Source organism: Podarcis cretensis, assembly GCF_951804945.1.
Source record: "Podarcis cretensis genome assembly, chromosome: 3".
Classification (NCBI taxonomy): domain Eukaryota; kingdom Metazoa; phylum Chordata; class Lepidosauria; order Squamata; family Lacertidae; genus Podarcis; species Podarcis cretensis.
Genome location: NC_137172.1, coordinates 16,204,792 through 16,222,771, shown reverse-complemented (window position 1 = coordinate 16,222,771; position 17,980 = coordinate 16,204,792). Strand labels below are relative to the sequence as shown.

General features: G+C 40.6%; 1 protein-coding gene across 2 annotated transcripts in view; it reads right to left on the bottom strand.

Moving 5' to 3' along the window:
• The window catches only part of FBXO11 (F-box protein 11), a 68,440-nt gene that overhangs the window by 13,865 nt on the left and 36,595 nt on the right, over nt 1-17,980 (bottom strand). The window contains exons 2-11 of one of the 2 annotated variants that reach the window (XM_079968575.1): nt 15,021-15,148; nt 14,724-14,805; nt 9,209-9,350; nt 7,139-7,268; nt 5,831-5,914; nt 5,611-5,743; nt 1,772-1,878; nt 1,576-1,687; nt 584-690; nt 348-485 (exon numbers count right to left, since the gene is read on the bottom strand). In XM_079968575.1, the coding sequence (XP_079824701.1) occupies nt 348-485; nt 584-690; nt 1,576-1,687; nt 1,772-1,878; nt 5,611-5,743; nt 5,831-5,914; nt 7,139-7,268; nt 9,209-9,350; nt 14,724-14,805; nt 15,021-15,148 (1,163 nt within the window). Of the gene's footprint in view, nt 1-347; nt 486-583; nt 691-1,575; nt 1,688-1,771; nt 1,879-5,610; nt 5,744-5,830; nt 5,915-7,138; nt 7,269-9,208; nt 9,354-14,723; nt 14,806-15,020; nt 15,149-17,980 lie in introns of both variants that reach the window. The other variant, XM_079968574.1, reaches the window with a different exon arrangement.

The following is a 17,980-nucleotide window of genomic DNA, read 5'->3' as shown; positions in this document are numbered from 1 at the left end:
AAGCAGCTGAAACACCCATTCTAAATCCTGGTTTAAAAAGCCAGCACTTGTGAAGATGTAGCACTTCGCCAAAGATTATGCTAGTAAGGCAATGGAGGAGGCAGGCATTCACATGGATGAGGGAACCTGCTACACATTCCCAGTCTTCTAACCAGGCATTACTTCTGCTCTGGGTCTCAATAGTCTCCAATGTACATTATTTACTTGAGGGCCATGCAAGAGAGAAACCATCAGCACTGGAAACAGGTGGACAAAAACAAGCTGCTTTAACACTCACAAAAACTCACTTTCCCCACAGAAATATGCACACCCCGCAAGCTCCCCTCTAAAGGAAAAGTATACATTACCATGCCGTGGTCAAACGTGAAAACACCAACATCGCGCCCATGGTGAATATGATTCCTTCTAATAATAGGGTTTCCGTGGTTTTTGACCCAAATCCCAGCTAATGCATTATTGGAGATCTCATTGTCCTCATATATTCCCTAAAATATCAGAAAATAGTGTGAATTGAAGATGGATCAGGCAATTTTATTTTTGCAAGGTGGAAAAAAATGGGGGGGGGATGGGAAAGGGTGTTCACCTGTGCGTGATCTGTAATGTAGAGACCAACATTTTCACAATCACTGATGTTGCAATGCTTGATAGTGGGACAAGCTCCTTGACCACTAACACAGACTGCAGAACCAACTGAAGAGGAAACAACATTTACATTTTAAAACTGGAATTAGATCTGCCTTCGTAAGAGACCTACAACTTGCATCATCCATTAAAAATAATAAAAGAAAATGAAGTAACTTGGAAACACTGAATAAACTTGGCTAGGTTCTTGCCAATTATCTTGGCTTAAGCTTTCAGGATAAACTAGATAGCTGGGGCATGAAATGGCTTCAGATGAATCCTGAGCCAAAGCAGAGGGCTTAGGATGGGTTGTGTGGCCAGTGCATGCCCTTGGCCAAGCCAGCTAATTCATTACCTCGCTTGCTCACAGCTACACCATGTGAACAGACCCACAGAGAAACAAGGAGTTGGGGAGCGGGGGCTGAGTTTGCACCATCCTGGTCCTTGCCTGATTTGCTCTTCAAGTGTGTGTGTGTGTGTGTGTGTGTGTGTGTGTGTGTGTGTGTGTATGAGCGCGTTACAACAGCTGTTTGTCCCGTGTATCATCTAGCTGCAGGTAGGAGTGTTTGTGTGGATGCAGGTTTGGTCTAGGGCCTGTGGAGTTCTTCCTTAGTGGAAGAACAGGGGGAGAGGCAGAGGGAGGAGAGTAGCTAGGAGATTTAACATCTACTTCTGATGGTGTGGGACATGTGTAGTACTGGGTCTTAGTTTACTATTCTGTGGTCCAATCCCCTAGCTGCATATTGGGTGAATGGTGGTGGGTTAATGATTCTGGGAGGGCAGATAGAAGGGTGTGGTCAAGATGCCTCCCAATTCCAGTAGTGATGGGCAGGAGAAGGCACGGCTGGATGGCTGATCACGATCGGGGGCAGATGCCTAGTTGTTTGGTCTCCAGCCCTTGTGCATCTTGTACACCTGTTACTTCATGACAATTTTAACAGAGCAATTACTAACCTGTACAAGTACTTCGAATAATACAATGGTCTATTATTGGGCTGCAGTTAACTGTAATCTCTAAGCAGTGGTGGGCATTGTGATGTTGTGCAGATTTATCATCAGGGTTAAACTGAAAGTAAATACAATAACACTCGTTACAAGCCATCCATTTGTTAGTAATTTCAACTTAAGTGCTCGCTCCCATGTTTCTTACCCTGATTGTCATATACCCAACGTAAGCATCCTCAGATCCCTCCATGAAGACAAAGGTTGAATCTCTTGTGTTTTCTATAATGACCTTATCTGCCACTTTCCCGGGTGCTGGCGGAGGGAAACAATAATAAAGCTGAAGGTTGAAAATGCACAGCATATTTCCAATACAACCTACAATTACGTTGTTCCAGCAATAAGCTTTATACTTCCATTGTGACTCAGGATAACAGCTCTAAGTACAGACATTCAGTCTCAGATTCATTCAGTAAGTTCATTTTACAAGAAATAGAAGGATCTTTCTGTTAAATTTCATCGAAGTCCAATTCTCAACAGACTCCCAGGTTTTAGATGGAAACATTTCTTCAGTTAAAAGCTAATAGAATTAATAAAGTGTCAACTGTGATTTCTAGAACGATCATTATGTATTTGCTGAAGAATCTGCTTTAATGTTATACTTTAAATTAGACTCATAGAATTATGGAGTGGGAAGGGACCTTGGTGAGAGCGCCAAATCCTGACCACTAGACCAGGGGTCGGCAACCTAAGGCCCATGGGCCACAAGCGGCCCACGGGGGTCATTTAACCGGTCCACAAGCCGCCCCCGAACCAAGCCACCCACTTGGCGAGTCCCCACACGTTGTGCTAAACCAGAACAGCGTGGTGCAGGGACTTGCTTCCGCGGCACTGGAAATCGCATCGGTGCATGCGCAGATGCCAGAAATCATGGGCGCGCACACTCACAATCTAGCCCACAGAGGGATCTCCATTGGAGTGAACCGGCCCAGGCGAGGTAAACCTTGCCAACCCCTGCACTAGACCATCAGGGATGTGCAAGGAAGCAACCTTGGTGGTCATCTAGTCCAATCCCTGCTCAATGAATGATCAGTCATGCAGAATACTACTAAAGCATCCCTCACAGACAACAGATCCCTGTTTCTATTTTTAACTATGAAGCTAAAATATTAGCTTTCTTGAATAAATTGCAAGACATTTAATGCTAATTAATAGCTCCTTATTTCTCCAAAACCTTTTTACACACTTCATTATTTTTTTTAAAGGCAGTTTACAACAAATGAACACCAAAATTTACTAGTATCCAAATTAGTGTAAACCAATATACAGTTGTACCTTGGTTGCCGAATGCCTAGCAACTTGTATGTTTCGTCTCCCGAACGATCGAAAGTGAGTGTTCCGGATTTCAAATGATTTTCGGTTGCTGAATGTCTGGCGTGGCTTCCGATTGGCTGCAGAACACTCCTGCAGCCAATCAGAAGCCGCATCTTGGTCAAACAGACTTCTGGAACGCATTCTGTTCCAGAATCAAGGTACGACTGTATTGAGTTGGTTGAAGCAGTCAGTTGTTTTTTCAAGAACACGTGTGCTATTCTTAAGAACCCAGCAGGGGGAGCAGAAAGCCACAATCTAACATTCTCATTTTGATGGCGGAAGTGCAAGTTTGCAACTTAAGTATCAATCGGAATGAAAGGACCTACAAGCTAGATTCAGTATAGAAAATATTTATTTCATGCAGCTTTAGAATTTCTCCTCTTAATACTTAATAATAATAATAATAACAAATTTTATTTATATCCCGCCCTCCCCAGCCGAAGCCGGGCTCAGGGCGGCTAACAATAATCAAATAATCACACATTCTAAAAATATTTCATTATAAAAATTAATTAAAATCAAATTAATGGCAACCGATTAAGCAAAATTCTGTGCAGGTTGCCAGAGGAGGGAGTCAGGCTGCGCCCTGACCAAAGGCCTGGTGGAACAACTCTGTCTTGCAGGCCCTGCAGAAAGATGTCAGGTCCCGCAGGGCCCTAGTCTCTTGTGACAGAGCGTTCCACCAGATTGGAGCCGCAGCCGAGAAGGCCCTGGCTCTAGTTGTGAGCAAAGTGGTTATAGTCAATCCAAACAAGATGTAAATACTGTTGATTGCCCCAGATGAATGGTATCCAATTTGTTTTGGAGGGGGCTGAACTTCCTAAGGGATCAGATTCGTAGACCAACTGTGCTCTTGCAGCCAGTATTGTTGCTGAAAGGGTATGCGGTCTCAAAGCACCTCGCATCGTCTCAGGCTGACCTACCAACTGCATCTCGTAACAACTTGCTTGGCTTACTATGGCCGCACTGCCTCTGAACATGGTCCAGAAAGTTCAGATTATCAAACACAGAGCAGCAAAACTGGTCAATAAGCTCATCTTACACAACTACTTCATCGTTTGCACTGGCTTCCAGTTCATTTCTGGGCCAAATACAAACTTATGGGGTTATCTCTGCTCACAAATACCTGCATAGACCCTAAGAACATCTTCAGAGGCCCTTGTTGAAGTGTCCCCGCAGACACATGGCACATGGCTAGCAAAGAAAACTTTTCAGTGGAAGCTCACCTGACACCTAACAGTGTAGTCTTTTTGGTGTGCGGTGAAGACATTTTTATTTCGCTAGGCACCGTTTGAATATTTTAGACCTTGGGCCCTACTGGCTTTATTCTGACATTGTTTTAGTCAGTGTTCGATTTTCTGTTCATGTTACGATTATTTTTATTTTATGCATAGCTGTCAACTTTCCCCTTTTCTTGCGAGGAAGCCTATTCGGAATAAGGGAATTTCCCTTAAAAAAAGGGAAATGTTGACAGCTATGTTTTATGGTTTAAAAATATTGTACACGCTTTCTAGAAAAATGCTGCAAATAAATAAAGCAGAACAAGCCAACTTTAAATAGCTGGTTAAAAGGGAATAGGCAAACACACCACACAGACACCAACTAATAGGAAAAAAGAAATCAAATACCATAGTTCTCTCTCAGGGAAGGAGCTCTTTTAACTGACAAGCTAAGAGAAAAGTGAGCAAAGACGCCTGCCATTTTCCACCTACCCCTTATTTCTGGGCAGCATGGTTGGGCTCCAGATTCATGGAGAATCACAGCCCTGCTGCCACAGTAGTTAGTTCCTGTACGCCTGCTGTCATCTAACTGAAAGAGTATTTTCTTTTGATTAACATTGTTTGTCTGCAAGTAATCGCTCTAGTAATTATATATCTTTCTACAGCATTAGATACACACCTTATGTATCATCACCACAGACAAAAGAACAAACACATTCATTAGCTGTAGACTGGCATTCATTCTGCTTGGGCAATTGTTCTGTAGTTTGTGACCTTTACCTAAGCAGAAACAAGTCAGCTGCACCATTCAGGGCTAAGAGTGAGTTTTCGCCATGATCTTTGGGGCTAAACAAGTTGGGGCTAACCTGCTGGGAGCTGGAAGGGATCTGCCCTGCCTCTTTCCACCTGGCTTGGGGCAGGGCCTGACTGGCTCCATAAAGGACTGTTGTTGCTGTTGCTCCTTTTTAAAATTGTTTTTATTTTTTGTGTCCTTTTAAATTGATTTTTTTTCCCATTTGGTTGTGTACCTTTTGATGTGTTTTATTTATTGTTTATGACTTTTGTTATGTTGGTAAATATGTAAATCTTGTCATCTTTATACTGAAAATGGAGGGGGAAAGCATTTTGAGGTAAGCCTACAATGAAGCCACCTTGAGCATTGTTCTAACTATGAGCATTGTTCTAACTATGGAAAGGCAGCATACAAATAAAATGATGACGATGCTGATGATGAACTACAGCATGACATAAAGGAAGTCCCATAAGTTGATACGCAAAGTGATAGGCTGTATAATAATAATAATAATAATAATAATAATAATAATAATATTTATACCCCGCCCATCTGGAGTCACATCATCCATGCTTCCTTTTCTTTCTCTGCTATCCAGAAACATTCAAGAGAGAACAGAACTTTATCTACTGATGCTGGGATGCCTTTCAAATTAAATACCTGCACCAATCATGGTGATTGGAGATTCAATGTATATCCACTCGTCCGTGTATATGCCAGAATGAACAAAGATAAGTCCATCAAAGTGAGCTTCTTGAACCCCACCTAATGCATCTTCAATTGTGTCATAATACTAGAAGAAAACAAGAAGTAGTTGTAAGACAAATAGCCACAGGAAAGGCATGTCAATATTCATTTGAAGTGATTCAGAAAAACTTACCAACATGTTTTCTCTTCCTTTATATCTTGCTGGGTTACTGTAGAAATGTTCAGCAAATCCTGGCTTTACATGAGCTCCTTTATACTGAAAATGGAGGGGGAAAGCATTTTGAGGTAAGCCTACAATGAAGCACGACCTATGGGTTACATTTTAAAGAAGAGAGACAGACGGCACACACAAGTGTAGCATTGCAAAGCTCCTCAAAAGAGTTCAGAGCACTCATATTAACCATGCTCAGTAGGTGGATCTAGAGTCCAGGATCTGTCGCTTGCTTCAGGTACAACTGAAAAAGCCGTACTTTTGCCAACAGAAGGGAAACTGAATCTTATTGAGGACTTTGCCTTCCAATCAAATCTGTAACCCTGAGCTACGTCATTTTCCTCAGTTTCTACACCTTATTCCAGAAGATGACAAATGTCCAAGAACTACATTGCTAAAAAGCAGGATGGGGCATACACAACACAGCGAAAATTTAGATCCACCATGTTTTGTAGATTACAAGATTGCAGCAATCTTGGCACATCCTCATTTTCCTTCAGATACTTTGTTGTACTTGATTCAACACTCATCTCCTCATTCAGTGATTTAAATGACTTCTGTCCCTGAAATTATGCTTTCTTGTCTTGATTGTAATTATAGACAAACTTAGTTACAGTCTGTATTCTGTCTCACCTTCCCACAATGACTCTGGACAGTGGTGCCAGTGTTCTACACTAAGTCTGAACCACTCATGGTGCTAAGTCAGACAGCACAAGAAGTCAGCCTCTTACTTGTTTCATCCACAGTACAGTTGCACCAGGAGTGCCCCAGAAACTTTTGACCAGCATGCAATTCATTTACATAAAACCATAGTTTGTTTTTAAACTATGTTTACTATGACATGAGAATCAGGCCAATGCCTCGTTCACGAGGAGAAATCTTGCTAAGGACAGTTGCACTGCTGGAGCATGAGGAGTCTTATGACAGAAGAGTAATAAAGTGGAAGAACAAGGGAAGATGAATTTGTATGGGAGAATTAAGGTCAGATTAGAATGAGGAAGTATAGTTGGCAGAGAGCTGGGAAACCTTAAATGTAAATAATTTGAGGTGCTGATTTTGAAGCAGAGACTGAATTGAGATCTCAATGAAGACACTCTAACTGAAGTGGGAAAAGATTCTGAAAAAAAGGAGAAGTCCAAATGCTCACCAGGCCATAAGGAGGAAAAGGGGGAATTACCACATACCTCCCCCCTCCACCCCTTTCAGCATTTAAAACATTCTAAAACAACATGAAATACCATGAGGAAGCTTTTAAAAAGGCATTCATACCAGTTGCTGAAAGCTTTCCTTCCAGGGATTTGGGTGTTCATACTCTTCTGGATTTATCTGATAAAATTTACCAGGTTCAGGGTGCATCATTGGACGTGTATACTCAAATACTTCCATGTAGAGTCGTTTCCTAAACAAAGACACCCAGAATACAGAAGTGTGAATAGACTTTAACAGAACAAAGGTATAAACCGGATGGATCAAAAATTACATTAAAAAATTTGGAAACTTGAAAGTGGTACTTTCAGCAATGTTCATGCTGTTGCTAACTGTCTATTTCCCATTGAACACAGCAGACAAGCAAGAGAGCTGCCTATTTTAAACAAGTTTGGGAATTATCACTTAAGATAAAAACATAGTAATTAAGAGTAACAATGTTTCCAGATGTGCACTGTTATTTGGGTAAGTGTCTAGGTGTGAGGCAAAGTTTTAAACATGCGCTTAACAGCATAGAAGGATTTTGCTGAACAGCGTCAAATTTAGCACCATTTCTCACTCTTTGCGACTTTTTAACAGGAATAACAACATCCTTATATAAAAAGGAACAATGTGCTCCATCTGGCATCCTTAACTGTATCCAGAGATACTTGACCAAGCCATGTACTAGGGATGGGGAATCAGCTGCCCTCCAGATATAGTTTGACTCCAACTCCCATCAGCTTCAGCCAACATGGTCCATGGTTAAGGAAGATGGGAGCTATAGTCCAACAACATCTGGAGTGCCATAAGTTCCCCATCCCTCCCATATATTAAGCACACATATAATGGTATATGAAGGAGTGCATTCTGCAAGAATAAATGCCTAGGCATGCTCCTTAGCTGCTATTTGGAAACTGCCAGCCTCCCGCAATCAAGGTCTGAACAGCAGCCCCAACTGCACACCTTGGCATTCTATCCCACATGTGGCCTGGCTTGCTATGTGCTGGAATTCCTTAAGCTTGTAAGACTGGTACCTTTGTTACCATTTTAGGTACAAGGTGAAATCTGTCTTATTACCCCAGGCTTTTAGAGGCTTCTGATCTATGTTTTAATCTGCTCACCATTTTTGTGTTTTCTTTTAATGGCCCCTGGTTTGTTAATTTTATCTTTATCCTCCCTGTTGCTGTTATTATGATGCTGCTTTATTCAATTCTTAGTTACCTCGAACCATTCATAAATTGGAGGGTGTAAATCCTAAGGCAAGTGTTTCTTTGATGAGATAAGCAGGCTTTGACTGTTAGGTGGGAGGTGTCCCATTTTTAGACTTTTCTATTCATCAACCCGTCTCCATCAGTAAAATCCAAGTGTTAAAGAGATTGATGTATTTTAAATTTACTTGAACAAACATGCCTGATTCTAGAGATTTTAGAGGGAAGTTGGCAAGGAGTTGCATGGTAGCAGTAAGAAACGTAAAGCATATATATGGCTGGTATTATTTACAAGGCTTGGAGCATAATTGGGGGTACTGAAAAACCTGAGCCAAGCAAAACAAACAAGCAAAAATCCACTTTGTGAATGGGAACATATGGCAAACAACATCTGCATATTTTTAAGTGTATTTCAACAATTATGCAGGCACAAATCAATTGTGCCACCTGCAAGCAAGAGAAGACTTGCCTCCATCATGGGCTGAGTGAATTTTACCTGCTCATCTTCAAAGGGTGAAGGGCAAGACCAAGGCTGACCAAGGACAGGGGCAGGGAATATCACCTTTATAATCAAGGCACCAGAGGGACACCACGCTATTTCTGTTCCTGATGCCAGGCTTCAACTGTAACTTTTATTACATCTTTTGTAAGATGCTTTGAGAACCTCTTCAGACTTTAATGTAGGATGTAAAGTATTCTAAATAAACAAATTTTTTTGTAAGATGGCAGATTGCAAGAAGAACCCTATATAACCAGAATCCAAACAGGAGGCACGAGCTGCAGAAAAATAATAGTGCAACTTCAGGTGAGCGCAACAGAAATGTAATTCAAGTACCTGCTTTCGTTCAAAATAATTAGAAAACATATTCATGAATTCATTTTTTCTATTGTGTATGGCATGTATAACATACTTCAGGATAATCAAAAATACCTTTTCACTTACCACAAAATTGGATCATTAGCCAGCTCACTGAAGCGCTTACATACACAAGCTGCTCTACAAAGATCTTGCTCCAGCAAGTATGAGAAGATTTTCAGAACCACTTCATCGGGCAACTTCTCTTGAAGATATTGTTCTGCAGGTGCTGCTATTAAATATAAAACATGAATAACATGACTGATGTTCACAACTTGTCTGGGGTATTTCCACCAAAATAGATCATGGACTTTCTGTCTCTCAAAAATCAAGTGAATTACCTGAAACAGATTTACTTAGGCAGAAGTTTGACAAAAATCAATGTTATTCAAGTTTTCCATTTAAATATACACATTTCATTTTCTATAGAAAGTTAGGTTTGCAAGCTTTAATCAGTTTGGTAAATCAATCAATAAAAGTTTAGCAGCACATTTCTATCCTCTCGTTACTACAACTGGATAAGGATATGCCAGAACCTATCACTGCCGTAGTAGATTTACACTTGTATGGAGATACTACTGCAGAATGCTATACTAACATATACAGGCAATGAATGATACGTGTCTGATTGACACGTGACCGCTACATCATGTATCACAACGACCTGGAAGTGGCTGGCAAAGGGGGCAGAAGAGGGAAGGAGCAGGCTTGTGTGCACTCAGCCAACGCATGTGGGGATCAGAAACATAACTCCCATGCAAACCGGTCATTGTCTATACTTATGTCAGTGGAACACTGCTGCCGCAAGAGGCAAAAGTAAGAAGCAGGATGAACATGAAAATTTAAGAAGAGTCTGCTGGATCAGGTCAGTGGTACAGCATCCTGTTCTCACAGTGGTCAATCATATGGCTATGGGAAACTGCCTAGCAGGACCTGAGCACAAAAGCACTCTCCCCTCCTGCAGTTTCCAGGAAATGGTATCAGTGGCTAGGAGCCACCAATAGCCCTCTCCTCCACAAATATTGAATCCTCTTTTAAAGCCATCCTAGTTAGCTGCCATCAATGCTTCCTGTGTTAAGTGAATTCCACAGTTTAACTATGGGCTGTGCGGAAAAGTTTTTTGTCTGTCCTAAACCCTCCAATGCTCAGCTTCATTGGATGCCCCTGTTTGGCATCCGTCCATCTTGGGAAGCAATGGGAGAATGTACCTTTGGGGGTGAAGTTCACACTTTATTTTAAGGAGAGCTTCATTTCCTGACTTTGGATTAACATTTTCCCAGTAAAACAACAAAACTGATTTAACTTTATGTACACTGTGCCGAGTACAATTACAGATGCAAATTAGAATTCATGTTAGCTTTTCTACCCCTCAGTTCACTCCTTCTCAACATCTGCAAACAGGTCAAGAGACTGGGCTAAAAAGCAATGAGGGTATGCTGTGATGTCTAGGCTGATATTTAGTGAGCCAAGATAAATGTAAAAAACTTAGCATGGGTCAAATCTGGCCATTTTGCCTATTCAATTTTCAATATGTATGTGCAAAAGATTCAGAAACTACTAAGATGCAGAATGGAAATGAAAGGGTAGTATTGTGTATTTTGGCCTTACACTCTAGCTTACGTTTCCTCAAACGTGGCCCTCCAGATGTTTTTGGCCTACAACTCCCATGATCCCTAGCTAGTGGTCAGGGATGATGGGAACTGTAGTCTCAAAACATCTGGATGACCAAGTTTGAGGAAGCCTGCTCTAGCTACTCCCTGAAGTCTAGCATGAAGTCTCTCAACTGTGATCTCTCCCTCTTTTTTTAAAAAAAGAATACATGTTAGCCTTCACAGTGGGATGTTTCCTGTCTCCATAGCAACTGAAGGTAGACGGGTTCTACAGCTTGAAGGATAGACTAAAGAACTGTTCCTTATGAAGAACATCACTTTTTTCTAACTACATATATTTACACATAAACTCAACTGAGTTTAAAAGAAATTATATAGATACAAGTAGGACCTATTGTTCCTATTATTTAATGAAAAGAATATGCTATGCAGGAGGATTGCAAATTCTAATCATCACCATCCTAGTTAGCAATATGCTTTCAGGGAATTCTTGGCATGGCTGTCAGGAATACACAATATTAAGTACTTCTGAGGGTGGGAAAGAAAATCACAAATATGGCAAGAATTTGGTTATTCATAGAAGTACTCATTACAGGAGTGTGACTGAGATACAACTTTTAATAATTTACCTCCACTGTAGAATTCTACTTAATTTTTCAAATGCCATTTATTTTAGCTGAACATTAACTAATTCACACGTGTAGGAAAAGACTATCTCTGTGTCCCTCTGCTATACTTGCAGCAGCAACCATCAGATCAGTGTTAGAAACTGAGATATGAAAGCTAGAAGCTAAATGGCACCTTAGACCCCCCCCCCCCCAATATTCTTAAGAGAGTCTCTTCTCCAATCTTCAGAGAGTGGCTGGAAGTGGGGAAACAGAAAAAAGTCCTCCTTTCCTTCCACTCAGCAGACAAGCCCTGGATTCGCCCCATACCCCTTCCCTTCATATAAATATATCTTTTTGGCACCACAATTAACACGTATTACAGGCCTATACAACTGATGGCAGAGATACTTCGAGTGTCCAGTTCACAAACAAATTTTGGAGTGGGATCATTGAAGGCCACCGAAGCAAAATTTGTTTTGCTTTTACGCATCACTGTGAGAGTCTGAGATAGTTAACACTTTAACAAGCACTACTTAAACAATCATAAGTAACTGGCTAGTATATTTCAAATTAAAAGCACATCATACATTAAACAAGACAACTAAAACCTAAATAAAACATGTAGAGTTTAAAAGAATACAAAGAACGTTTTCAGGTCCCCAATCCATGCAGAAACCCCATTGAACTTGGTTAGGATTTAATTCCAAGTAACAGACAGATCCAGATCAGGGTTGAAAGCAACCATTTTTTTCCTAAACGATGCCCAAATAGCTTCTTTTGTGCTTATATATTGAATAACAGATTGAATTCCTTAACATTGTAAAGCACAGTGCATTACAGTTGCTAAACAGACAGAAAAATCATTAAGTGGTCCACCAAGAGGCTCAGCAGTTTTCAAATGGACTCTGGATGGGAAGTTTTCCTTCCATATCCCACATGTGTGAAATTCCACCCAAGGTTTAAACTCTCCTTACCCAGCCCCTTAGTGGAGCCTCCTCTTCTGCACTGAAGATGAGAGAGAAACGCAAAAACCAACAGGCTATCACACTGTACGCTCTCTTTCTCTGCAAGCAGTCATCAGATTTCTCCTCTTTTTCTTTTTCTTCTCCTCTCCTCTCCCTCTCCTCTCCGGATACCCCCCGCCTTTGCAGAGTGTCCCTGACATTTTCATAATTTGCTCCAGGAGCAGACAAGCCCGTTCCTCCAGCAGTTTCAAGGAGGACTGACAGGGATGGGAGGGAGTGTTTCACAACTCACTTGAGGAAAGAGCCAGCCAAGGCAGTGTGAACTTTGCTCCCTGTCCGTTTTCAGTGGATGAGATGATGATGGGAACAGGATGGAGGGAAAAGGTAGCTAGCTGTATTACTAGCCTAAGGGCAGCCAATCTGAGGGAAACGCTGCCTTTCTGCAAGGCCAGCTGAGAGGCAGCACCTAATAGCTTGCCGGATGCTGCAGCGATCTCTTGGAACTCTAGTGGGAAGGAATTTCTCCTCCCACACCCTCAGTGCCAGTTTTAATCTTAAATCTTAGGTGCAGTACTGCGCTCAGAAACTGCTAGCACTAACGAAATTTCCTGTCACAAAACGTGCCTAGAACAAAGGGAGTTTCAAACGTTGCTTTAGATGTTCTGCAAGATTTATCCGTTCCAGAGGCTTTCACTGACCAGCAAGGCCAGGTCCTGTTTTATATGCCAGAATCCCCTGAATCCCTGTTATATTTGTTTTTATATGCCTTTATGCTGCTGTTTTATTGGTTTTAAAGGTAAAGGGGCCCCTGACCATTAGGTCCAGTCGTGGCCGACTCTGGGGTTGCAGCGCTCATCTCGCTTTATTGGCCGAGGAAACCGGCGTACAGCTTCCGGGTCATGTGGTGAGCATGACTAAGCCGCTTCTGGCGAACCAGAGCAGCGCATGGAAACGCCGTTTACCTTCCCACTGGAGCGGTACCTATTTATCTACTTGCACTTTGACGTGCTTTCGAACTGCTAGGTTGGCAGGAGCAGGAACTGAGCAATGAGAGCTCACCCCGTCGCAGGGATTCGAACCACCAACCTTCTGATCAGCAAGTCCTAGGCTCTGTGGTTTAACCCACAGCACCAGGTTGTGTTTTATTTTATTTTTTTAAAAAAATACTGTACACAGCTTGCAGATTTTTAAATATTAAGCGGTTTATAAATGCTTTCAAATAAATAAAAATTATTACCACCTCAGATTGTAGAGGGAGTATCATGTTTGGTCACCCTCCTACATAAATCAACTCACTCACTACAAGTCAAAAGTAAGTATGTGAAGGCAGTGGCCGGACTAAAACATTTCACCTCAACACACTAGTTTTCCATGTGTAAGGATTTTCCTCACAAAGGAGTTCCCTGACAACCTGCAGTGTCAAACAGCACAGTTCACATTTATTTTAGTGTGACAGCCGCCTGAACTCAGGCCTCTTTCCTAACCCTGAGTTACATACAGAATCAAGCTATGTAGTTTCCCTTCCAAAACTAAGGCCAACTGTGGGCAGATGGACATGGCTTGGGAAAAACTGTCTTGCAGGTCAAATCAGGACCCCTGCCAGATCAAATAAGGCTAGTGAGCCTGAGATCCTATAGTTTATAAAGGTTTGCTGTTACACTCCCTGTTAGAGACAACTAAAGCAATTAAATATCATCAAACCTCTTAGCATAATCCAAAATGTTTCTGATAATCCAAACAGGGACAAAGTTATTTGTGAAGGTGCAGTGGAATACAGTAACTGATCAAAGGACCACAGGTAAAATCACACATGCCAGAAACACTTGCAGAGGGACACCATGTAAAATAATGACAGAATGTCTGAGCAAAGATGGAGGAGCTGGAAAGCTCAGTCAGATGGGTGGGGTATAAATAATAAAATAATTTATTATTATTATTATTATTATTATTATTATCATCATCAACATCATCATTGTCTTTAAGGAACAAGATATAATGGTCATAACACACATCTTGTATATTTCATTCATTCATTCATTTCATTTATCGTCCACCTTTTTCTCTGAGGCGCTCAAGGTGGCATACATGGTTCTCCCAATCCTTATCTATTCCCACATAACAAAACCCCTCTCCTCTTCTGCAAGGTGAAATGGAAATAAGCCTGTACATACATCTGTACACCCACTGCCTCCTCAAGTAGCACAACAACATGACGTATTCTTCAATGAAACCAGTTCTGATAAAAATCTTTTTGAGACCATAAAATTCACTTATGAAAGTCAAATGACAGTAGACAAGGAAATAAGATTACCATTACCATCCCAATTACTTTCTTAAGTGAAAAACTGTTCAATTAAAATTAAAATAGAAAGTTGGGAGACTTTCTTTGCCCTCTCCCTCAAACAAAAAAAGACATTACCTGACAAATCCTGTGATTTTCCAGATACTCTAGCACGTTTTGCTCGATGACCAAAGTTCTCTGTAGCTGAAGTAGAGGCACCCTGAAAAGTTTTAGAAAAGTAAAATTAGATTACACAAAGTTCTTCTAATGCATATTGCACATGGTCAATCCTTACTCCTTTCCGCTTGTGCTAACCCCACATAAAGAATCCTCCACGGCCACCACTGGCCTTCTCCCCATGAACTGTATTGTGCCTGTTGTGCTAGGCAATTACTTCAGAAGGGAAAGCATGATTGTTAATTTTTAAATAGGTACCTCCATACTGCTCTTTGTAGGGCAAGCTGTTCTTTTAGGTAAAAGAGTTTTTCTGCGAAGTTGGTATGGACTATTTTGTGCACCAGGACCAGATTCTTCTGCAACCATATCTGCAGGTACATCATCATCTATCAAGAAACAAAAAAAGATAAAACTGTTACAAGATTGCAACTGACACACACACAATTTCATTCAAGTCACATCAAGCCAAAAAGGCACAGTGAAAACTTTATATACATCTTGGTGAAATATGCTATATAATTACATTGCTATATATTATTTTGTTGTCAGGATCATTTTAAGTTTTCCCAAATTCTTATGTAAGTATGCTTTACACATTAACTGTGAAATGGTTCTCATAAATACAATGAAGATCATTTAGTGGGAAAAAACAATCTCCAGAATTTATAAGTACTACATACTAGACTTGCCTTTTCCATCAAACTCAAGGTAATTGTGCAACATAAAAACACAAACCTTCCCCCATGGTGTCTTTAAAATACTGACAGCAATATTTTGCAGCAAGTGCAGCAAAAGTCAAGAATAGCGACAAGATAGAGCCACTCTAATATATTGTACACAGTATGTGTTGCCAACATGGCACCTGCAGCTGCCATGGCACCCATGAGGACTTCCCCTGGTGTTTCTGAATCCTCTAAGCTCCCACCGTCTCAGTTTCCCCTTCTCTGTGAAGAAGGTGATGAAGATAGCTACTGTTTGAAAAGAACATAGTAATGAAGGAGTAAGCTGGAGCACTGATAACTCTCCTGCACTTCATCCAGATCTATGTCCTTTTCAGAATTCAGATCAGCAGCTAAAAAGAAAGAGCAACTAAGAAAGTAGAAGGAAAAGGGGGGTGATATGGAAGGAGGAAAACAGATTGGCTAAGAGGGAGAAATTAGGATGGAACAGGATCAGTGAAATGGAGAGGGATAATGGAATGTGAAAGAGAAGGTAGGTGCACACACAGTTGGATCCAGTTCCAAGTGGATTGTCTTGAAACTGAATTATTTATTCACAGAATCCCCACCCTATGAACACCATCAAATCACAGTTCCCACCTAAGTCCACTGAATTGACCATAAAATCATGATCTGGTACATTCCACAGTTGCTATGGAACAAAAGCATGGATGAAGGAAGGATATTTATGGATCTTTCAAGTTTTTATCACCATAAAATTATGGGTAATCTTGGTGTCCATGATGTGTTCTGTGAATTGTCAGTGGTTTTGTCGTCATTCTATGTAGAAATTATGCAAATCCATGAAGATGTGTGTGCCAGGACAACATTTTTGTATTACTGGCAAGAACTGAAATCTAGGGTTGTGATTTTTTTACTGTGCCGTCCGCCACTGTAAGTTTTAAACTGATGGGTTTTTTTGGGAACCCCATGTAAAGTCATGCTAATTCAAATAATCCATTTTAATTCTACTGGATTAGAACTTTACCTAGACTTCTTAGAAAAGTGAAGGATGTATGTGTGTGAGAGAGGGCTCTTTGTTGGGTGGGAGAGAGATTAATGAGGCGGGGCGGGGAAGCAAACAGAGGACAATGCCCACAGACCTCCCCCCCAAATTTCAAGTGTTCCTACGGGCCCCAAAAAGTTGCTGACCCCTCCACTACTGAGCTGGCAAGCATGCAGGAGCACAAATCTTTATTGCTCACATCCACATGTGCTACAAGTCCCTGGTGTCTTTCGACATTTGTGGGGAACATACTACAATTTACTGCTTCTGCCTTAAAATTAAATAAGATTAATTTAAAGATAATTGGCCTTCTAGCTATTTGCACAACATACCTTCTCCCAAGAAAAGAATGAAAATGAGGGAAACAATTAACTTTTCTTGACGGTAAGATAAAGGTATCTACAGTTAGTTGCTATACTAAAGATCAATAGCTCTAGAATAGGTACAAATCTCTGAAAAAAACAACATAGCATTTGACTTAAAATTAGCAAGCTTCCTAACTGAAATCTTTATCTAACAGTCTTTCTATATTGAATTTCAGTACCTATTCTTTCGAGTACAAGTTTCATATGTGTACTCTTTTCTTAAAATCATAAAAACTATGAATCTATTTGTGCAGCAAGCTAATCATAATAAAATTAATACCTAATGAAGCTTTAACAGTCATTTATGCATCTTAAATGACTGAACAATATATTACTTCTCAGTAGTTATACCTGTTCTGCATGGCCTATTAAATCATCTAGGTTATCAATTATCAAGCTCTACACCTTTGTTCAATCTCCCACATACATTTACTTAGCAGCAAATGCATGTGTCTCACTAAGTGCATGGCAGAACAACAGCCAATCTCAATGCCCAAGTAGTGATTTAATTTTCCAGACATATGTTATCTGCATTCATATTTTGCATTAGATATATTATGTAAATATAATGCATTTCATAAGTACATATAAGAACTCCAGCATATTGTGAATAAGTCCTTTGAGAAGGGGCCTGAACATTACACTAATGTACAGAAGGTAACAGTCCAGGAAAGCACACAATCAACATTTCCAGCACTCTCCACTCCAGGAAAATAGCAGTGGGAAAATATCTCTGCTATCCTGAACTCATGTTTATCTATTTCTCTTAACAAGAACCAGTGCTGAAAAGAGCCAAGCTTCTAATTCTGAACTTTGAAGCTCAAAATCATGGACTTCATAAAATAGAAGGTTTAAGTAAACTATAAAAAGCTTCTTAATTGTATGTATTTTCAAGCATTCATCAAATTTATTTTATTTAGCAAAGACAACAGAGGAATCCAGGGCAAATGAGAAGCAAGGATTTGGTGGGCTTGTCACCGCACTGGAGGATAAATATGCTTGGCATACTCCCAGATAACGCATGAAGATGTTCTGAAATCTGCAACATTTGGAAATACTTTTCTACCATCAAGCCCTAAGAGCGGGTCGTCTTTAGCAGTAACTAGCTAAATGTAGTAGCAATGCTAT